The sequence below is a fragment of the Globicephala melas genome, chromosome 7 (assembly GCF_963455315.2).
Source record: "Globicephala melas chromosome 7, mGloMel1.2, whole genome shotgun sequence".
NCBI lineage: Eukaryota > Metazoa > Chordata > Mammalia > Artiodactyla > Delphinidae > Globicephala > Globicephala melas.
The window spans coordinates 13,518,142-13,541,648 of record NC_083320.1 but is presented as its reverse complement, the minus strand read 5'-3'; the positions used below and the strand labels follow the sequence as shown (position 1 = coordinate 13,541,648).

General features: G+C 40.2%; 1 protein-coding gene across 13 annotated transcripts in view; it reads right to left on the bottom strand.

Moving 5' to 3' along the window:
- Positions 1-23,507, bottom strand: part of DOCK10 (dedicator of cytokinesis 10) — a 279,856-nt gene that overhangs the window by 5,769 nt on the left and 250,580 nt on the right. For 10 of the 13 annotated variants that reach the window (XM_030833224.2, XM_030833310.2, XM_060301780.1 and 7 more), the window contains exons 45-53: positions 22,438-22,653; positions 18,496-18,553; positions 18,090-18,188; positions 14,978-15,084; positions 13,090-13,212; positions 12,840-12,953; positions 5,417-5,563; positions 3,358-3,568; positions 1,951-2,141 (exon numbers count right to left, since the gene is read on the bottom strand). In XM_030833224.2, the coding sequence (XP_030689084.2) occupies positions 1,951-2,141; positions 3,358-3,568; positions 5,417-5,563; positions 12,840-12,953; positions 13,090-13,212; positions 14,978-15,084; positions 18,090-18,188; positions 18,496-18,553; positions 22,438-22,653 (1,266 nt within the window). The remainder of the gene's footprint in view (positions 1-1,950; positions 2,142-3,357; positions 3,569-5,416; positions 5,564-12,839; positions 12,954-13,089; positions 13,213-14,977; positions 15,085-18,089; positions 18,189-18,495; positions 18,554-22,437; positions 22,654-23,507) is intronic. The other 3 variants (XM_060301778.1, XM_060301779.1, XM_060301781.1) reach the window with 1 other exon arrangement.

Sequence of the window (23,507 nt, the reverse complement as noted above, 5' to 3'; positions counted from 1 at the left end):
TAGTTTTTTCCCTACAAACGTTCAAGCAGACACATAGCTATTAATAAGAGACATTCCACAGTGGTCGCGATCTAGGCATCACCCTGGGAATCACTGCTTTATTGCATCTCCCTCGAAAGTCTGGCTGAGATTGGGGTCCAAAAGGGACTTTTTAGATTTGCTGAATGAAGGCACAGTGCCAAGTCCTCTTCACGCTCACAGGCATGCGTAGGCTCTCATTAGTGACGGCGTCTATGTTCTTCAGGGCTTAACAGTCTTTGCATGTGACTGTGGGGCTTGGAAGGAACAAGGTGAAAGAAGAAGGAAGCCAGTGCTGTATCTGAGGCATCTTCAGATGGCTTTGCCTACCAGGTATTGGCAGTGTGGTAGAGTGAGTACAGAATGCTTTCCTCTGTCTCTCCACATGCAACTCCACCTTCCTCTGCTCAGCTATGTGCTGAGGGAAGCTGTCCCGTTTGGAGTCTAGCAATGGTTCTTTTACTTTCTGGCTTTTAAACATGTATTATTATCATTTTGAGTCAGCCATGGGATACAGACAAGAGGTGGGCGGGGAAGAGGAGAGCCAGTTAGTATCAGGATCAACAGTACTGAGTCTTCCTTTTGCCTCAGGCTCCCGCATAGCTCTGTGTGGCACTGTTACTGACTTGCCTTTATTTAAAATTTTAATACTTTGTTCAATATGGATTTTTGAAGTTATTTTTGATTTTTAAAAATATTGCATTAAAATATAATCTTATCTTGGTTACTGAGTGTTTTGATGCTCCCTTAATTTTGTGCCCAAGGAAAATGCCTCACTCGCCTCATCCTAGTCTCAGTCCTGTCAGGGCTTATTTAGGTCCAGGCCTTCTTCCTTGCAATCCCCCAGCACAGAACATGTCTATCTGTCAGTCTGTCTGTCATCAGCTGGCTCTCCCTGCTCTCTCCCTGCTTCCACTAACTCTTCTCTCCCCTGAGTCTTCAGGTCTGGGGAGGGTGACAGCCCCTCAGTCTTACGCCACGGTGCCTGCCCTCTTTGGTTTTCCTAAATACAGCTTGTACTTCTTTTTTTTTTTTGCGGTACATGGGCCTCTCCCGTTGCGGAGCACAGGTTCCAGACGGGCAGGCTCAGTGGCCATGGCTCACGGGCCCAGCCGCTCTGCGGCATGTGGGATCCTCCCGGACCAGGGCACAAACCCGTGTTCCCTGCATCGGCAGGCGGACTCTCAACCACTGCGCCACCAGAGAAGCCCCTTCTTGTACATTTTTCAAAGAGTCATTTGTTACGTTTTCTTCAGTCACCCACTGTGAACAGGCCCTCTGCTTCCTCTCAAGACCCTGACAGTCAGATAAATACTGATGCACATTTTATGAACTAATAAACATTTTAAAAAGTTTTGTTTTTGAACAGTTTTATAAGGCTTTTCATGACAGAGACTTACAAGAGAGCCATGCTTACTCATTTACTAATTATTTGTTAGAATTTAGAATATAGAACACAGTTTATGCAGAGCAAATGAGAAAGGACGGTTGAGGAAGAAGAAATTTTATTTCAGCTAAACCTAAGAAAGGCTTATCTCTAGTTGTTTGGCACCATCAATGGGCATTCACAAGGAAACAAAATTTTAAAGACTCAGATAAAGGTGTTGAATGGTACCACAAACAGAAAAATGTCTCTTATACCCTTTGTCAAAAAATTTCAAGGGGCATTTTTTTTTTTGCGGTACGCGGGCCTCTCACTGCCGCGGCCTCTCCCGCCGCGGAGCACAGGCTCCGGACGCACAGGGTCAGCGGCCACGGCTCACGGGCCCAGCCACTCCGCGGCATGAGGGAACCTCCCGGACCGGGGCACGAACCCGCGTCCCCTGCATCGGCAGGCGGACTCCCAACCACTGCGCCACCAGGGAAGCCCCAAGGGGCATTTTGTACCAGGTTCCACTGGCCATGAGTATCTCAGCTCCGGGCGATGCTTACCTTCACGCTGACGCTCCCTTGGAGTTTGAGCTGCAGTCTGATCATGTCCACTTCTTCCATCGTGCAAAGCTGACTAAGCTCGGAAACTTTCTTGGACATCTCGTCAATCGCCACTTCAATGGGATTCAGTTCTGTGCTCGACTGGCTGATGACCTGGATCCTCTTCTTCACGTAGGGGAACAAGTGACTCGCTGCACAAAAGCAATACAAGAGCATTTCAAGGTCGAGGGTTAGTGAAGAGTCAAGGGTTCTCCTGAAAGGACGATCCTGTGTCTTTTCTTTGCACACAGACCATTCCATCCTGCATGTTTTCTGTGTATGTGAGTTATTTTTTCTCCTATGTTCCACGCTCTCATATACCTCTTAGGAGCCCAGCTACTTTCCCCTGGCACGTTCTCCCACGCTTCACTAGCCAACATGTCCTCATTGCCGAGGCTGGACTAGACCTATAGAGTCTCTAAACACTGAAAAGATGATAGCTTCCACCACAACTTGTAATTCAGATAAAAACTACACTAAATCACAATCAAGAATGCTTCACTAGATACTGAATAGCATATACGATAATAGCTTTGTTCTAGTTTTTTTTGAATTATGCAAGTTCTGGAAAAGTTTACTGAAGGGGAATGTTTTCCCATAGTTTGGGTGTGGCTGCTACCCACGTATCTACTATAGAATCTAGGACTGCTCACCTTTGAAGGTGGCTTGGGTCTCCTTCATTCAGATGCCCGCGCTCATTTTTCCCCTCAGCCTGCCCTAAGTCCCCCTCTTCTGGGTTCCCATTTCATTTCTCATGCTGGGATCACCTGAAATTCTTGCTTTACTTAGCTCTTTCTCCCACCAGATGGTGAGCGCCTTGAAGGCAAGAATTGTGTTTTATTTATTTGAATTGTCAGAACAATGCCCAGCACCTACAGGCACTTATCGAATGTTTGTGGAATGAAGGGAAGACCAACTCACAGGATAGATCTAGATAGTACTGGAAGGGATGTTGGAGGAAAACCCTCTGCATTCATTTCACAGATGAGGAACCTGAATTCCACAGTGGTTGAGAATCTTGCCCCAAAGCACACAATTCCGAGAGTGGCTAACTCTGCAGTAACTGGGGGGTAGTTTCAGGGAGAGAGGAGAGGAAAGCTCAGAGTGCCTTTCCCAAGACACCAGGACCTTCACCACTCTACGGTCTAAAGGGAAGAGGTGGGTAAAGTGACCCTGTGATAGTTTCTGTTTTGGTTGACTTGTCAAGGGTCTCTGTCTTGAAAGAAAATAAAGAAATGCTCCTGGCAAACATTTCCAAGTCAGCACACTTTGGGTACTCGTCTGCAAGATGGAAGTGTCTTGATTTCCGCGAATCCGGCCTACGCGAGGGCCCTGCGTGGGAGCACGTGCTCGGGGGCCAGCACCTACTTGTCAGGACCGTCCTCCGCTTGCACTGTTCCTCCACGCCACCGTGCTTCTTGCCTGACGGCGTGAAGGGCGTCTCAAAGACAAAGCGGTTGATGTTGTGGTGCATTTCAAAGTCTGTCTTCCGGTCCTCTATTTCCTTTTCCTCAAAGAACGGCGTGACATAGGTCACCTGGATGTAGGCGTATTTGGGGTCCAAATCCTTGGGGTTTACCTGTTTCAACACATTATGGGCAGAGAAAGAGCAGTGAGCCGTGAAGTGCTTCTGAAAGAAAGGTGGGGAACCCTGTATCCCCCCAGCTTGGCATCCTGAGCTGCCCCTCTCAGAGAAGAAAGGCCCATCACATCATGTGAGAGCTGGGTGAATGGAAAGCCCAAAAGAGTAGCTGGCTGGACTGTGGTCAAGCAGCCAGATGGTGGCAGAGGCAGCAGGAAGCCAGCTTGCCAAGTAGCTGGGGCTCTTTGAAACATAAGTACTTGGCTATGACGTACTATTTAATCTTTTATTTTCTTTCTCTTCTGTACTGAATATCTTCACCTTTGTGTTGAATCAAGCTTGTTGAGAGTAGAAATATATCTCTGTTCCTCTACGATTCAGTCGTGTACCTAGACTGGGACCATCGGCTGTGGGCTTGTCATGTGAAAGGAGGTTCCTGGTCTGTTTAGCAGATTAACTGATGACCTATCGCACGACTGCAAATATTTTTATTTTCGATTTCTCGAATTCCTTCTCTAATCTGCAATAAGTCATTCTATGTAATTTTTAAAACTAACTCAGCTTTGGTGAATAGGCTTGACAAATAGCAAGGAAGACAGGCTTGGGGTCTCCCCCACACAGCCAGGCAATGGCTCTTGCTTTCCTTCAAGGAGGGAGAGATGAGCCTCAGCCTCTTTGCTAATGATTCCTTGAAGAATTTTCAGGCTTCTTCCAACTTTCTCCATCCGTTCACCCACCCACTGTTTATCCAATTCCAGAGATTGGAGGAAGCTCATGAATTTATTTGTAATGCTGCAGATAATGGCACTGTAAGATGGGTGTAACTGTAACCGTTTCACAGATTAAAAAATGGAGACTCCGAGTGACCACCCAACTTCTCCAAGATGGATTGCCAGCTGATGAGTGGCAGCATGGCGGGATGAAGACAACAGTTGTCCTGACACCAAAACTGGCACTTCTCTCACTGCTAGGAATTGTTTCTACTTTCCATGTAGGAGGGCGACCATGACCGCGGTTCTAGCTCTGTCCCTCTTTATGGGGAAGAGGTTTGTACCTTTCAAGCTAAGAATGATGAACACATTTTAACAATTTCTGTCCAGATCCAGCAAATCTAATCTCATGCCCAGACCCCTCCAAATACTAGCATTGCAAAAGAGGGAAAGGAAAAAAAAGACCTTTTCTGGGCCTAATAGAGGTCAATACAGTTGGGTGCAAAGCAGCTTTTCTAGTTCCACCTCTGCCACGCTCTTCTATACAATCTATGTTTCAAAGACCTGCCGTTCTCTAAACACACCTCTCCCTTGAATTCCTCCTGTCACTGCATGTGCTGGCTTTTAGAACGCTTCCAGAGAACACCTTCTCACCCTACAATCCCCAGCTCAAACATCACGCTCTCTGTGAAGCATTGCCCAACCAAGAATGAGCTGTTCAGGGAGCCCCCAGCCCCAAGCTTTCCCTGTGTGACTTGGACGAAAGCTCCAGGAAGACCTTCATGACTAAATAAATACTTTTTTGCTCTTTCCTCCCAGTCCACCATTGGGCCCAATTACTTTAACCCTTTGGTTGCTACTCAAATGCGAACAACCTATGGGAGTGATTTAGGGTTTAGTAAGTTGTTTCTAAGATTACCTAAAAGTTACTCAAATAAACATGTACAAGGTTTTTGACGCTCCCCTCCCCAATCACCAATCCATCGACCAATAAACAACCGAAACGCTCAAAATAGTTTAGGTAGTTTACTTTGCATAGTCAGGCAGAAATTTAAAACATTAATGAATGTAGTTAAGAGAGAAAAAAAAATGTAGTTAGTTCTTTGCAGTTGCATGAATCTTGATGTTCCCCTACCTTATTGGAGTCCTGGATTATCTTCACATTGTCCGCTCCGAATTTATCTGCGTAGAGCTTGAGCAGTCTTTGGGAAATCTCGGAGAGACCTGTCAGCTTAGGCTCTTTATAAATATACTCTTTACCTTCTTCTTCTTCAAAAAAACCCTATGAAAGACATACAGCAAACCGCCAAGTTTATTAGAGAACTCCAACCGCAAATAAGGAGCAAAACAAAAACATTTACTTAAATATTATAGCCAGTATTTTGGTTGTCATCCAAGCCATAGATTAGCACCCTATAAAATTCAAATTCAGAGAAAAATCGAGTGAAGGAAACAAAGTATCATGTTAGAATCAGTCATTAGTGTAAATACTGCCTAGTCAGGCCAAAGAGCCTCACGAAGCAAATTACACGTATTTTTCTCTATTAGAAGAAATCATTGGTAATACCTGCTTGCATATATTTTAGGGGAAGAATGCCCTCATGTGGTAGCCTGGTGTAGAACACAAAGTCTGGAGTACTTTTTGGTATTTTTCAACGGTATTTTTCAAAGAGCAGTATCATTTTTAAGAAAGTCTTGGAAACCAGGATAGGAAATATTAATGCTATAGGGCAGATAAGGTATCTAAATGGGTTGATATGCCTCCCACATCATCTTAGATGAAAAGCCATAACAGAAATTACATGTGCTATGCTCGCAAGTACTGTTATTTTTAATATTTCATCAGGGGTCTGATGCAACTTGGCTATGTGCAATTTTGTCCTTCAATTTACTTTACTAATAGATCCCTTACGTTCTTGAAAAGCTAGACCTTATGAGTGAAAGCAGTAAAGTAACCATGTTATCGTTTTTATGTCATAGGAGCAAGTAGGTTTTAACCTCTGTTAATTTATTTACCTTGTTTGAAACAGGGGGAAGGGAAGATTCCATTGCGGATAATTGAGGCAATCTTTATAATTCCTTCTCACTGAAGAGACACAGAGGCATTTTTCCTTTGGAATAAATGTGACCTCAGAATATTGGAGTAAGTTTGCAGTTTAAGAACCCAAGTGTCTCTGGTATCTTCTGACTGCAGAGTTTACCTTAAGGAAATGACTTCTGAGGGCTGAGTAAAGATACTGAAGGTCATAAAAAAATCTTACCTATACATTTTAAAAAATTATTTTTGGCTATTTAAAAACTACTCATTATGTGTAAAAAACCATGGGTAAAATGTTCCAATGCTGTTTTTTTTCATGGCTAATGTGAGGCAATCTAAGAATAATGATTACAGCTCACATCTGTATGGTTCTTTATACTTGTAAAGCACTTTCATCCATGTAAGTCTGCCCATCATGAACAGTATACTTTGTATCATAATTGGGCTATAACTGAAGGCAAGGAATAAGGCACATTCACCAGCACAGTTCTTGTTCAGCAGGTAATTGCTTGTTTCCTTGTGTTTCCCTAATTGACTTTGGGCTTTTTTAAGGCAGGAAAGTATCTTGTTCAGCACTGCATGTCCAGTATTTAACGTAGTGCCTGGTCTCTAGAGAGACATCACTGTACACTAGTTGAATGAATAAACAGATGAATAAGATAGCTCTCAGAGGGCTACATCTTAAAAGGATATATTTGTACCAAATATAACTGGAAAAGATTCCATTGCTTTTAATACAGATGTTTTTATTGAACAAATTTCTTTGAGAAATGTTCAAGACCAACACAGTTGATTATGAGTACCTTGACTCCAGACTGCTAAAACAGTGATGTGTGATGCTAAAAGCATGAAAAGTCTCTCCTTATCATTCTTCTAGACTTCGTAGGGGTAGTGAGGTCTGGCCCTATCCCCACATGACTTCCAGCCTGCTAGGTTTTTTCTGTTGCTGTCTTTATGGAGTTTTGTCTGATTCAAGGTCAGAGGTTAGTGGCTCAGATTGACAGACTGACACAAAAGAGAACTAAGACTTATGAGGCCATCAACCAGAATCCCCACAGGGCAATAGCTGAAGCAACATTTACAACTTCCATTTCAACGAGAAAAATGTCTCCAAGTTCCAGGAAAAGATTTTCTCATCATGGTGTGAAAACTAGCACAAAGATACTTTCACTGTGAAAATTTTCCCCTAACAAATTTCTGAATCCAGAGTTAGCAGAAAAGGAGTGGTGAGAGCAGTATTTTATTGTTGTTACTATGACCCTTGTGGCCTTGATCATGACCTGTGACTCCTTTCATCCTTACTCCTTGGTCTGGAGGATGGGAAATAGTACAGACTTAGACTTAGGAGACCCTAAGGACAGTGTCCGGGACACAAAAGGCCATTGGTGAGTGTTAGCTATAATGAGGAGAATGGTAGTGATGACAATGATAAAGGAAAAAACTGTCAGCAAAGCAATCTGAGTTCTGGCTAATATGCAGGGAAACAGCTAAACTGAGTTTTGAGTGCTTAAAAATACATACCTTTGGGTTCTCTTACTTGGGCACTACACTTTTCCTTATTGTAAAAGGACTATTGATGATTATTTTGATATTTTGGTAAGTGATTGATCAGAAAGAATCGTGATTAGAATTAATCAATTTATTTACAGCACATGGAGCTATAAACCTATTGAGACTATTTTATAAAATGAATAGAAAGGAGCAGGTGTAGCAGAATATAGCACTTAATCCCTTACAGGGACTGTGTAAGAGCTTTTGGAGCCAGAGAAATGGAGTCTCTGAAAATGGCCGGGATGCGAGCTTATCTCTTACCCAGGGAAGTCAAAGCAAAGCCCAGTGAGGCACAGGACACTATCTTAAGGAAGTTTAATGCTCTGTCCGTGAAATAATTGAGTTATAAATAGGGACACAAGGTGATGAAAACCTAGGGGCAGTCTCTCTTTTGCTTTTGCCCCAAAGTGATGAGAAGACTGCATTTCAAGGCAACAGGAAATATGACTTCCGCATTTTCCATAGTTCTATTTTTTAAGATGTCATTTTACCAGGCAACAAACGCCCTGATCTGCCATGGTTACGAAACAGCACGTATCCTAGTTAAACAAGGACTTTGAGTCAGTAGGTAACATGCATGGATTATGAAACTTTTAGGCAACAGATGATGATAAAAATGTACTTCAATAAACCAAAAACGAAAATTATTGACTCCTTCTTAGATGTTTTTGCAGGTACTTCAGAATCTTGAAATAGCTCTGGATCATTATTGGGATGTCAAATATAAGCGCCCCTGCTATTATATTCCACTGATTCAAGGTTCACAAAGGAATGCATGCAAAGAGGAATCTAGTGTATAAAAGATGGGTCAGAAAATCACAATAAGCTAAATGTTAGGAAAAGAAAAACTTCACAGATGCAGAGAGAAATGGTTTCATACAAACATGAACCCAAATATGAACCCAATTATTAGTGTGTATATATATATCTATCTATCTCAGTGACTTTCATCTAGGAGGGGAGCCAGAAGGGTGTATCACACCCCAACATGGAGATGATGGCTGTACACAGTACACAGGCACCTTTCCTCCTACCCACAATCCCTTTTCTATCAAGATTCTGAGGTGCATCTATACCCATGTAAGCATGATTGAGAATCATGGCATTTACATCCTTTGATGAACAGAATAAAATTCCCCCAGGCTTTTCACTCAATTCATTCCAGGGCCATCTGATGTTTTAAGTTATTCAATGAGCATTCACTTGCTTGCTTTCATGCTAAATACCAGAGCCTAAGGATTTCATTGATTACAGTTGATGTTTGATCACTACTGGGGTTCATTACTCTGGAAATGAATACTTCAGGGACACTTGAAGGGGTGTTTTATATAGGCTGCTCTGCGTAAAATTTCCATAGTCAATGATGCCAGGTGTTGCATTAGAAAATCCATGCTATGCAAGACTTGCGTTTTTATTAAAGTTCTCGCCACAAAAGAACAGTTTTCAACTTGTTTTCCAGGGTCTGGCTCATTGCAGACATAATATTAACTACTCTAGTCAGTACTATAAAGTGAAAGTACTAGCCCACGGGGGACACTAAAATATTTACACAAAGGCCTTTGTGGAGGCAAAGAGCCGACTGCATGTTATATTCCCACAATCTTCGGAATATGATTGTGAGACATCAATTTGGATTAATAGGTGAATTTTACAAGGACATAAGGTACCATCGTAAAAAGAAATCATTTCTGACCATGGAGGTTATGCTAATGAAATAGTCAAGATTTTCTCAGAAACCTTCATTCTGCACACATTTGGGGGGATGTGCAAATCTATTTGCTATTTCTTTATCATCAAATATAAAGTGATGTGCGCCGTCTGCTCCCATTGAATACAGCAGTTCACCCTCTCCGTTTGGTGTCTTGGGACAGGTAGTTGAATATCATTTGAACAATGATGACAGGCTCTAAATGACTGTTTATCAGAATGACCTCCATTAGTTCTCCTTGTTCAAAGGCAGCTGGGGTTTGAGTTTACAGAGTACCATGCTTAGGCATGTCCTCAGGTCTGCAGATTTAACAAGGCACTTTGCCTTTTAAGGTCAGGTTGGACTTTTAAATAAAAGACAATTGAGAATACTGGCAGCATTAAAAACAAAAAGTCAGGTGCACAGTCAGCACACTTTATTGAGGAATCTGCAAAAAGAACAAAGTTAGGACATTTGAAAGTAGCTCTCCCCCATCCTTCCCCATTGCCCACCACCTCCCCCATTCTATTTAATAGAGGGGTTTCCAAGTATTCTTTTAGTAGGTGAGTTAAGGACACGTGACCCCAAATTTACAAATGAAGGTAGAAAATACTGATATAGTATGGATGGGGGAAAGGGATTTTAAAGAATTACAAAAAAGTATGTATTGGTCAGAGAAGCAGAGCTGACTGTGGACAATGTGTGGATATTGAAGGAATTTGCTTTTCCAGCTTACTCAGCAATAATTACATGGAACCACATGAAGTTGCCATCTTTGTAAGTAAAAAAAAAGGTTGATTATGGGCAATTTCATATGGTTCAGAATAACACAGAGAAAATTCTGTGTCACAGAGCTCTAGGTCTTGGCATGTTATTGCCCCTCAGCTCATCCTCTAAAATTCTTACACGGCTTCTTTTTGCATCTCAGGAGACTTAACGTGATTCACAGGGTAAAGGTTTAATTCACTGTTCATCATTTATGTTGGGAACTAATACCATCATTTTCGAGAATGCTCAGAGCTCACCACCAAACAGAGAGAGCCCTGTTTCTCCACGATACTCATTTGGAAAAGGGCAGGGTCCTTGCAGGACCCTGGGAAGGTGCCCACCAATGGCCACCATTATAACTTTTGAGATTTTGCCCACCATGCTCTTCTTAATCAGCTGCAACTCTGGTGGCCTGAACTGAGCAGGCAAATTCCAATACTGAGCCTGCTATCCATATATTTCAAATATGTGTGCCCATATTTATCTGTGTGTGTGTGTGTGAGTGTGTGTGTGTGTGTGTGTGTAGGTTTTCAGACTACATCGACCTTTGTACAGAAAGATATTATATATGAAAAATAAAGGATACATTTTTGTAATTCAGATAAATGGAATAAACACAATTTAGTCCCAGAAATGCAGGATGACTCCAAAATGAATGGAAACAGGATTATCTCACCTATCTCAAACGTTCATTTGCACAAAAAAGTTAAGGTTCAGTAAAAACATAGGGAGGGAAGTGTGAGGCTTATTAGAGCATGCAAGTGGAGAGAGAGAGAACTTACCACAGCCTGGAACAATCAAGACCAAAAGAAGAAAAGAGTAAACATCTGCATTAAAATCTCATTGGAAAAGAGCATGATCGTTTCGTTTCCACCTGTTTAGCAACCAGTATCTTAGATGTTGGTTGGAGAAACCATCAGGTAGGCAATCTGCTTTTCATGACCAGACTCTTAATGGCAATTCATCACTTTTTCATTAGAAAGATCGCCTGAAGCGTTGTAAACTCAAATCTAGGTTTGCTGAACGTACGTCCTGTGAGCTACATCCATGCTGCTCAGTTAGCCTGTGGCCATTCCCAGGAAACCCTTGCCTTTCCCTTACAATCCCTCAGCTCCCACATTCCCTTCCTGATGAGGTGTTCTGCCATTATTCTTGCTAATGTTTCCCTGAGGTCAAGAGTCATTTATTTTCTGTTTATCGCTGATTTGCAAGATAGCATTTCCTTTTCTCTCTCCTCCTCTCCTGCAGATTCTCACATTTCTATCTCCCCCATATACACTATCACTTCAGATAGGTCAGATTCTTTTCCAGGGAACCCCCAAATGAGTAAATTTAGCTTCTTTTCGTAGACTGTCTCCACAGTCCTGATGCTCCTGTGCAGTGGGGGAAACCTGGCTTGGATTCGTTTGTTTACGGTAAGTGGCTGCCCAGTGACATTTTCCTTTCCAGGGAGAGAGCAGCTGTCTTTATTAATTCAGACATTAGTTTTTAAGCTGCCTTTGGTGATTAGAGGACAATATATATTTTCCAAAAGACTTCAATATATATTTTCCAAAAGACTTAAGTGGGAAGTGATCTAGAATGACCATGCTGGACTTGACACGTTTGTTTGCAGCCTTAAAAGATTCTGAGGAGAACAAGAAGCCATGTGAAACTGTGCCTTACGTGAGGGGAGAAAAAAAAGGAAACGAGAGGGCTGAGGGTCATTACCACTGTGAAAATAGAAGAATGGACTGATTCTCCGTGAAAATAACAGTCTGAAATATGGCTGCTGAAATATACTAGTGTTATAAGCCTGCCTGGATGGTGTCTGGGTTTATCCCACCTAAAGCACTACTCAGAGACATTCCGAATTAATATCTAAGTGCGCTTTGCTTTTAAGACAATGCTATGGCTTGCTAATATTTTCAGTCTTGTTCATTGTTTATGCAGTAAGCTGAGAAAGATCACTTTGACATTATATTGACCTGCAATATAAGAAACAAAAGAACCAGATTATGCTCTGCTTAGAAGCAGTGATGGTTTGAAAGCAGGAGAAAAGAAAATGCATGATTTTAAAGTCAAAAGTTCACGGCTTTGATATGGTAGAGCCCCTAGGAATTCTTTATTTCCTGGAATATTATGGATTTCATTGCCCAAAATATATTCATTTAAATCTCATTTTCAAATATGATGCAAACCTCTAATTAGACATTTTGGGGGGAACTGGAGGAGGAGGGTGTTGAGGAAGTACCCTCTTTCTCCAAGAAGTTCGAAATCACTGTTTTACCTCAATCTGTATTAAGACCCGTGGAGGTCTCCGCTCATTTTTTTCTTAATTTAGCATGTTCCTTTGGCCAAACATATAGACCCTCACACTCAGAGAAACACTCAAATATACCTAGACACATCCCCACCTCCACCTCCACCCCCTCAATCTGTTGGCACATGTAGTTAGATGTCTTGTAGAGAATGAAGAACATCAGTCAACCACTTAACAGAACTTAGAGGCCATGCTGCTTGTAGGAAACTTACCTGCCCATAAAATGCCACACGATAGTAGCGACCGAAGAGCCGCTTCTCTGAATTCACCACCTCTGCAACTTTCAGATACGACCGATGAATGTCGTAGTAGAGATCTGATAATTTCTGAAACCAGAAGTGAAGGGTTTCGTGAAGAGGATGCTGACATCAAAACTAGGGAGTTTCTACTTTTGGAAGTTGTAAGTAATTCTCCAATGTAATGAAGGATATTTGAACTAACTCCTGGGTTTAGAACACCTACTTTGAAGTCTCTCTGCTTCTCAAAGACCGCAATGATGGGTTTGTTGACATCAGCGATGAGCTCATATCTCTCAGACTTCCACAGGAACTCCACACACAGGTACAGCTGCTCCACCAGGATATTCTGCAGTTCCGCAAACGGAAATGAGACTTTACACAGTGAAGATGGTGGCTCATCCCTGAAACTTGCTTTCAAAACTGTTGAAGGGTCAATTTTTTTCATAGTGGGATTTCTGCATTCCCTATCTTTGCAATTGGCAGTTACATCCATCCTGGGAGGGATGGTGGTGTCTTCTTGCAGTCTTCTCTTTCCTTATTAGTGCCTCAAACTTGCTAATTTAAATCTATAACAAGTATTCAGATCTGTCTGTTTTTTTTTTTCCATTCCTACAGTCACTGGCTTAGATCAAACCCCCGTTTCTTCATTCCCAGATCCCTGGAGTAGCCTTCAAGCTAATGTTTTCCCTCGCCAATTGGTCCTATTGGTCCTATGTGTTACTCCCCAGTAATCTTTGTTTCTAAAACATAAACCTGACCATGAGCTTGCCACTGCCCTAAACCTTTGGAGGCACTCCAGTGGCTATGAACTGCTGTCCAAACTCTCTAGCATGACATTGAAGGAGCTCGAGAATCAGGCACCGACCTCCTTTTCAGTGCCACTCTCTTTCAGCACCTTGGCATTGACTTTACACTTTGGCTACACCAGACTGTACCACACCATTCTTAGAATACAATTCCCACACTTTTGCCTTTGAAGTTGCTGCTGCTCCTATAAGAACCTTATTTTCTTATTTGACACCTTCAAGTCCCATCAAATGTCAAGACAGTGCAAAAGTCTGCAGAGTTTTTATTTATGCCCCATTCATCTGCATTCCAATCACTTTCATGTAAAAAATTGTTCCCCTTTTAATTGCAGCTATATATGACGCCTAGATTTATAGTTACTGGGTCTTAGACTGGTTACTCCCCACCCTGAAGGAAGTTTGTCTTTCACAAGATTCTAAACTCTTTAAGAGCTGGGATTATGCCTTATTATCTTTGTCTCCCCAAATACATTTGCTTTACTTATCTTTGTCTCAATGCCTCCCATATACTAGTAGTTTAATAAATGTTCAACGGAATCAAATTATATACTCTCTAAAGCAAGTGGATAATATTGCTGGAATGTTTTCAGTGTCTTTTAAGAAAAGATTTTAAACATTATTTGAAATAGTTCATATAAATACATAATTGCATTTACTATTTAGTTTCAATGTACATTAGTGTACAGCCATATGTAAAATTTCATTAAAATCTACCCCAGATTTTTTTCTGTATCCTCTTTTAAGTCTATGTAATATTATGAATAAAAAATTAGCTTATGAGATATTTTATTTACTTGAGGAGGGGAGCTCTATTTTCTTCACCTGAATTATTGCTAAGTCATTCCAGGTAGAGAGCTTCTTTTGAAAAATAACCGTGGTTTGCATACCAGAAGGTTTTCTGCAGAAACTAGTGTGATTTTCTGCTCAAGTCTATTTGTTAATACATTTTCTAATGCATTAAATAAAGTTGTGACCAGCTCAACGAATTTTCAGCGTCCCTTACCACATTTACCAAAGGACTACAGACTTTATATTTTGTAGAAGAGCTGATCGTATATATTTGGCTCTATCTTAGAGAAGTAAAATTTAGTTTAAATTTTAATTGAAAATTATGCTTTATCAATGGAATCTGATATCTATTAATCTTAGTTTAATTTTAGCCTGCATTTTATTTTGCCTAAGTCATGTTATAGAATAACTTTATTTGATTTCTGAATAAGATTTTCTCCCCCCTATTTAGCTTAATGTTACAATTCAATGCATCTTTTCACTCAATAACTGTACACTCAATCATTTTGGTCTAACCTCATTGTATGGTGTGTCTTGCATTCCTGAATCTTCTTTCATTGCCCCTTCTTCTTTAATATTTGGTGTAATGCTCAGGAAAGCTGGCCAGCCCATAGAGAACATGCCTTGAGAGAACAAAGCAAAATGTATCATTATTTGAGACAAATCCTGCTTGGATTAGACAGTGCCTTTCTTCATGATGTGACATGTGGTGGTTATAAAGCTCACACACTCAACGAGACGGTTAGATTATGACTGTTGATAAATACTCTCTTCTAGGCAACCAATCTTCCCCTTTTTATAATTTTTTTTTATCATTTTCAGGTGACCTGTTTTCTATAACGAGCTGGCATGGGATTATGGACAGAGCACAGGCTTGCAGATTGATATAGCTCCAATGTTCTGGTTTAATTAACCTCTTGGAGTCTGTATCCCTCATTTGTTAAACCACAGACATTGATATCTATCTCAAAGGATGTTGAAAGGATTCAGAGTATTAGTATTTGAGAAAACACCTGGTATCATCAGTGCATTGTAAAGACAATACTCAATACTTACTAACTTTCACTCTTTTGCATTATCTAGAAAACTTCTCAAATTTTCTTAGCCTCTCGGCCACCAAGCTTAAAAAAGATCTGGCTCTGCGGATGCATATGAAAACAGTTGATAATGGGTAATGTGCTAAACAAGGGATCAGATCAGAACGTTGGGGAGTATCAGAGGTTAAGAGCACAGTCTGGAGTGATAGACCAGCCCTCGAACTTCAGCCCCATCACAAGCTAACAAGGGAGTCTGCGGCAGGTTGCTTAACTTCCTTAGGTTTTCTCACCTGTAAACATGAGGTGATAACAGCACCTAACTCAGACTCCTTATTGGCAACTAATGGAGATATGGCCAGTACACAGCTTGGTGCAGTGGCTGCCCAGGGGCAAGTGCTTTTTAAGTTACAGTTAATACTTTTATAGATATTTCCATTTTTAATAATCAGATCATTGGCTATGTAACTAACTTATCACCCCCAAACATGCTAGAAATGACGATAATAAAGATTGCAATTGAATCCTTGCATTAAAAATTCTACTTTCCTACTTCTTATTAATATTTTTCTTTGGTAATTAAACACATTAACTATATGAGCATTGACTGGAGCAGGAAAAGTCATGACATACTTCTGTGGGATGATGATGAATGTTAGTACAACTGAGGAAGTCATGTTTTCTGGAGTCACCTCAATTCACCTATACAGTCATCCCTCAGTATCCGCAAGGGATTGATTCCAGGACCTCCACAGATATCAGATATCAAATTCTACAAATGCTCAAGTTCTTTATATAAAATGGCATAGTACAATTGGTCCTCCACATCTATGGGTCCTCACTGATGGAGCGGCTGGTTGAATCTGCAGATCTGGAACCCCCGGATACGGAGGTTCGACTGCATTCTTATCATGTGTGCATTGTAGTGAGGAACAGTTTACTTCTTTGACTCAGAAACATCATACCTACAAGTACATTGAGGACTTCAAATATATGCCAATGAGCTTCAGATATGTGCCAATGAATACAAATATCTGCTAATGCATCATAAATAATCACCTTCCTTCATTCAAAGTTTACAAAACAAATACAGTTGACCCTTAAACAACATGGTTTGAACTACAGGAGTCCACTCACACGCAGATTTTTTTCAATAAGTATGCATGCAGCACTGCACAGTCTGTGTTTGGTCGAATCCGTGGATGTGGATACGGAGGGCCGACTGTAAAGTTACATGTGGGTTTTTCAACTGGCAGGGTCACCGCCCCTAACTGCCTCGTTGTCCAAGGCTCAACTGTATATATGTTTCTCAATGGGTATGTTATTCCAATATCACCACTGGTTTAAACGTATTTAGATTTTTTTGAATATTAAAGATTCACACAACATTTTGGGCTATAAGTTTCCACAACTTCTCAAACTGACACCTAGCTTTATCTGGTTTCTCCAATTTTGTTTCAGTTAGAATATAAAACAGTTTTTATAAAACTGTATGGGATCTGATTATGAAAAAAATTAGATGGGGAGGAAGGGCATGTTAAATACAACAATGATGGTTTTCATGACTTGCCTATAAAAATAAGGCTAAGTAGGAAGCGTGAAACTGAGCCAGAAGATCCCTGACTTTTATGGTGGACGTGAGTCATAAAGCCAGGTCTGGTCCCTTCTCCAGGGCCCTCTAACAAGTGAGCTCACTGTCTCAGAATTCAGTCTGGTCATTTGGTTCAAATATCTTATTTGCAAAATCCACTGAAACTCTTCAGGAAATAAATACATATTTAAAAGAATAAGGGACCAATTATGTTTCCAAAATATTGTAAATGAAGTCCTTTTCCCTTTTGTTTAGGTACGTTCATCTTAACATCTAAAGATCTGTTTCTGTTGTTCATACAGTGAGTTTTCCACTGCATTTTGAAAGTTAAGATAGTGATGTGAAATAGACTGTGATTCATAAACTCTGGGTTTGAACAAACTTTTGCAAGGTTATATTGACAAATTTTTTTAAACAAAGAGTAATTCTTTAGTTATTGTTAGAAAATCTCTATCAAATGTTAAAGATGGAATATTTTTAATTGAAGGAAAACCATACTGTAAATTATTATATCTTATAAATTGTGAGAATCAGTGTATGCTTTACAAAAAGGAAATGGAGCCTGTTGGTTATAAGTGTAGTCCTGTATATACACTATATTTATGTCTCTTTCTGCACTCCTTATTTTGAATAAACAGTTGTATTATATTTCAACAGCTGAATAGATTTCTCTTGCAATTTTAAACAATTCATCCATTTCAGAATAAAATCCTGAAGACAGACTACTATGCAAATTGGTAGTAAAACATGGCCATAATATTGGATAAGATGCGGTTCTGTTTGCTGAGAACTCGTTAGGTCTCTAAACTTCATAAAAGTTTGGATGCATGGAATTTCTGAATGGTAGAAACTTCGGGTTTTTACGGAGTAAGTTATGTAGATCTGAGACAGTTTTTGCTTCTAGGAATACGTTTAAGAGTTTCTCTGGAACAAAACTGAAGCAGTGACTTGGTTTTCTCGGCACCATTCCCTGGGAATAAAGGAGCCCAGTTAGATCACTCACTTCCTCCACTGGGAGTTGTTAGTAATAGGTTGCTATCACGGGGGTGGATATCCTCCGGGAGCAAGGATGGTGTGCAAATCTTTTCCATTTTCCAGTAACCTATGGCAGTGCAAGATGAGGTTAGGACATTGTCACATGTTTATGTTAATTCAAGCTTATGTTAACCAATGAAGCTTTCTCATTTGGAACTAAGAAGCGGACCAGTTAGCCTGGTTGTACATAAAATAAACATGATAATGGCATGGAAGAGAGAGTTAAAAGTACAGCATAATTAGAAATATCTGTGAAAATTAACATTGCTTAATAAAACATCAAGATTAATAAAACTTAAAATTAATAAATAAATTTTAAGTTAGGTTTCAACATGTTGATTTCTGCACTTTCTCCCCTCACAATGTTGTCTTACCCCTTCTTTTTAGGTATTCCGCGATGAGGGCAGCTATATGAATGTAACACATAGCAGCCTGTAAGAAAAAAGAAAACAGTTTGAGAGGAAGATTTTACCATTTATCTAATACTATAGATTTTACTATCTATCTTATTAGGACTAATCCAAGTTGAGTCAGTATTCCAAGTCAGAATATGTAGAGAAATCCTTTTCATGGTAGAACCGGAAATAAGAATCAATTAGATTTCCAAAAAGTTCACCATCAAGAATAAAATGTCTATTTGGGAATTTTTTTGGTTTGTTTTTCTTGATGTAGTTTTCAGGTGGGTGAATGAGCTGGCCTGAATCCCATAGAATTATCTTCTTTCCTTAATATCTATGTCTCCCCTCTCTCTCTAAATAGCACCTGGATATAAACTGGAAGTAAAAATAAGCCGTCTTCTTACATTTTTCTACTTCCAGTAATGTCCCCCTTAGAATTTCTATTGCCTTTAAAATGGTAGCCGCACAAGGCGGCACTTGATAAAATAGTGTGACCTAATGTATCACGTGTGCTTTCCTCAGCCAGATTATTTGAGCGACATTTTTTTGTTCTGTAAAATCTCCTGCAAAGCCCTCGAACACTGCTGAACACAGAGTAGACCCTGACCTGTTGAAGAGTTCAAATGACTTCAACTTTGCCTTTTGAAGTTTTATGGAGAAACTCCTCCATTTTCAGGGCAGTCCAAGGGAACTGGAGCTGCTCATTTTTGTCCTCACCAAACTGCTACCAAGTGAGGCCTCTGGTCAGATCTACTTCCATCCCAGAGTCCTTCACATGTATTTAGAAGGACTTCAGTTTTCCTACACAAATTCATCTCTTCCCAAAGAGGGCACAATCCTGGGAATACAGTAAAGCAGAACTTCCCCACTTGGTGTCCGGAAGCCACTTGGGCGCTGTGAATTGCTGCACATAAATCCTCCCAGTGTTTAAACAGACATTAAAAAGTTACCTATTGTGATACACCATATTAACAAATTGATGGAGAAAAACCATACGATCATCTCAACAGATGCAGAGAAAGCTTTTGCCAAAATTCAACACCCATTTATGATAAAAAACCCTCCAGAAAGTAGGCATAGAGGGAACTTACCTCAACATAATAAAGGCCATATATGACAAACCCACAGCCAACATTGTCCTCAAGGGGGAAAAACTGAAAGCATTTCCACTAAGATCAGGAACAAGACAAGGTTGCCCACTCTTACTACTATTATTCAACATAGTTTTGGAATTTTTAGCCACAGCAATCAGAGAAGAAAAGGAAATAAAAGGAATCCAAATCGGAAAAGAAGAAGTAAAGCTGTCACTGTTTGCAGATGACATGATACTATACATAGAGAATCCTAAAGATGCTATCAGAAAACTACTAGAGCTAATCAATGAATTTGGTAAAGTATCAGGATACAAAATTAATGCACAGAAATCTCTTGCATTCCTATACACTAATGATGAAAAATCTGAAAGTGAAATTGAGAAAATACTCCCATTAACCACTGCAACCAAAAGAATAAAATATCAAGGAATAAACCTACCTAAGGAGACAAAAGACCTGTATGCAGAAAATTATAAGACACTGATGAAAGAAATTAAAGGTGATACAAATAGATGGAGAGATATACCATGTTCTTGGATTGGAAGAATCAACATTGTGAAAATGAGTATACAACCCAAAGCAATCTACAGACTCAATGCAATTCCTATCAAACTACCGCTGGCATTTTTCACAGAACTAGAACAAAAAATTTCACAATTTGTATGGAAACACAAAAGACCCTGAATAGCCAAAGCAATCTTGAGAAAGAAAAACGGAGCTTGAGGAATCAGGCTCCTGGACTTCAGACTATACTACAAAGCTATAGTCATCAAGACAATATGGTACTGGCACAAAAACAGAAATATAGATCAATGGAACAGGATACAAAGCCCAGAGAAAAACCCACACACATATGGTCACCTTATCTTTGATAAAGGAGGCAAGAATATACACTGGAGAAAAGACAGCCTCTTCAATAAGTGGTGCTGGGAAAACTGGACAGCTTCATGTAAAAGAATGAAATTAGAACACTCCCTAACACCATACACAAAAATAAACTCAAAATGGATTAAAGACCTAAATGTAAGGCCAGACACTATCAAACTCTTAGAGGAAAACATAGGCAGAACACTCTATGACATAAATCACAGCAAGATCCTTTTTGATCCACTTACTAGAGAAATGGAAATAAAAACAAAAATAAACAAATGGGACCTAAGGAAACTTAAAAACTTCTGCACAGCAAAGGAAACCATAAACAAGATGAAAAGACAACCCTCAGAATGGGAGAAAATATTTGCAAATGAAGCAACTGACAGAGGATTAATCTCCAAAATTTACAAGCATCTCATGCAGCTCAATATCCAAAAAACAAACAACCCAATCCCAAATGGGCAGAAGACCTAAATAGACATTTCTCCAAAGAAGATATACAGATTGCCAACAAACACATGAAAGAATGCTCAACATCATTAATCATTAGAGAAATGCAAATCAAAATTACAATGAGATATCATCTCACATCGGTCAGAATGGCCACCATCAAAAAATCTACAAACAGTAAATGTTGGAGAGGGTGTGGAGGAAAGGGAACCCTCTTGCACTGTTGGTGGGAATGTAAATTGATACAGCCACTATGGAGAACAGTATGGAGGTTCCTTAAAAAACTAAAAATAGAACTACCATACGACCCAGCAATCCCACTACTGGGCATATACCCTCAGAAAACTGTAATTCAAAAAGAGTCGTGTACCACAATGTTCATTGTAGCTCTATTTACAATAGCCAGGACATGGAAGCAACCTAAGTGTCCATCAACAGATGAATGGATAAAGAAGATATGGCACATATATACAATGGACTATTAGCCATAAAAAGAAATGAAATTGAGTTATTTGTAGTGAGGTGGAGGGACCTAGAGTCTGTCATAGAGAGTGAAATAAGTCAGAAAGAGAAAAACAAAAACCGTATACTAACACATATATATGGAATCTAAAAAACAAACAAAAAATTGGTCATGAAGAACCTAAGGGCAAGATGGGAATAAAGAGGCAGACCTACTAGAGAATGGACTTGAGGATATGGGGAGGGGGAAGGATAAGATGGGACAAAGTGAGAGAGTGGCATGGACATATATACACTACCAAATGTAGAACAGATAGTAGGAAGCGGCCGCATAGCACAGGGAGATCAGCTCTGTGCTTTGTGACCACCTAGAAAGGTGGGATAGGGAGGGTGGGAGGGAGGGAGATGCAAGACGGAAGAGATATGGGGATATATGTATATGTATAACTGATTCACTTTGTTATAAAGCAGAAACTAACACACCATTATAAAGTAGTTATACTCCCATAAAGATGTTAAAAAAGATAAAAAGTTACCTATTGATTTATAACCATCACACAGTGGCCTCTTCTCATATGGCTCTTAGGGGTGTTAACCTTTCCAACGCTAGTTCAGGCTAGCTGCACAGGAGGACAGATTACCCCAACCTGAGTTGACTCACCTCAATGGTGAGTTTCCCCATTCAACTCCAATTCCAGGAAAGAAGTTTTAACACACAGAACACCAACTTATATAACTCAATTTCCAGACACCCTTCTAACCATCCTCCTTAGCCTCAGGCTTTTAGCATTTGGTCTCCATTACACATCCTACAACGACAGCTGGCCCCCAAGACACTGGCTTGTATTTGATATTATTTACATGGAGTTAGGCATCCTTGAATCCTACATGCAAATGTAATGCACATAACATATAATTAGGTCATATCAACTTTAGTGGGGAAATATGATAACTTTTTATACTCCTGTTGTAAATGATAACCCAATCATCCTGATCAAGAGGACACCTAATGAAGAATGACTGAGTCTTTGCTCATCACCTCGGATAAGTCTCCGTTTCTCGCATGAATTTTGGCCATGCTTTCCAGCCAGGTCCTCCGTAGCTCGGGAGTGCTTGCGTAGGAGTTTGCCAGGCTGTACTGGAGATCCACCAGCATCTCGGGATCCTTCTCATGCTCCTTCATCTGAGCCGTGGCCATTAAAACAGTCCTTATACGTTTAGTCAGATCTTTCACCTCTGCTGGGAAATTGCTGTTCTTTGGAAAATAGAGAGCCTGGGTCATTATCTGTCTAGAACTCACAAATTAACTCACTTCAAGTTATGCTTTTAGCTATGGCTTGGCATCACAGTCTAGTGCATTCTAAATATTGTTCACAAATATGTATATTCTTTATGGACAAATTCTATGTATTGTGATTGTGGCTGTACACATTTGAAGATGAATTGTAGTGGACTCCATTTTGTCTCCTAGCCTACATTCTTCTAGTAATAGCATCCCGACATCCTCTAGCATCCTCTCTGGCTCTAGTTCACATGATTTGAATGGGGCTACTTCATTCCCAGGCACCAGGGGTGACCCATGATATGGGCCTGGCCAATCAATCATATTCTTTTATACTCCAGGTCACAGTGATTGGCTTAGGGATGGGCATATGAAACAAGGTTGGATCAACGAGACTCAGTCCTGGGACTTTAATTGGCACTATAGAGCAAGGTGCTTTTCCCATCCATAGAATACTACCATTGTCCTCAGAATTTCTGAGAGAGTTAGCTCATGGGGAGAGCCTACCTGTAAATGAAGTAAAGGAAGAAGAAAACTGAACTGAGAGACAAAGAGAGAGGTAAAACTAGAGGCAGTAGGGGAAGGGGATCTGAAAACATTATTTTAATCCCTGGGTTCAGCCATGCCTGACACCAGGCTCTATCCCTGAACTTTTCAGTATTATAACTGAAGGACAAGTCTTCAGAAAGGTTTTTTTTTTTTTTTTAATTTATTTATTTTATTTATTTATTTTTGGCTGTGCTGGGTCTTTGTTGCCGTGTGCGGGCTTTCTCTGGTTGCAGTGAGTGGGGGCTGCTCTTCGTTGCGGTGCACAGGCTTCTCATTGT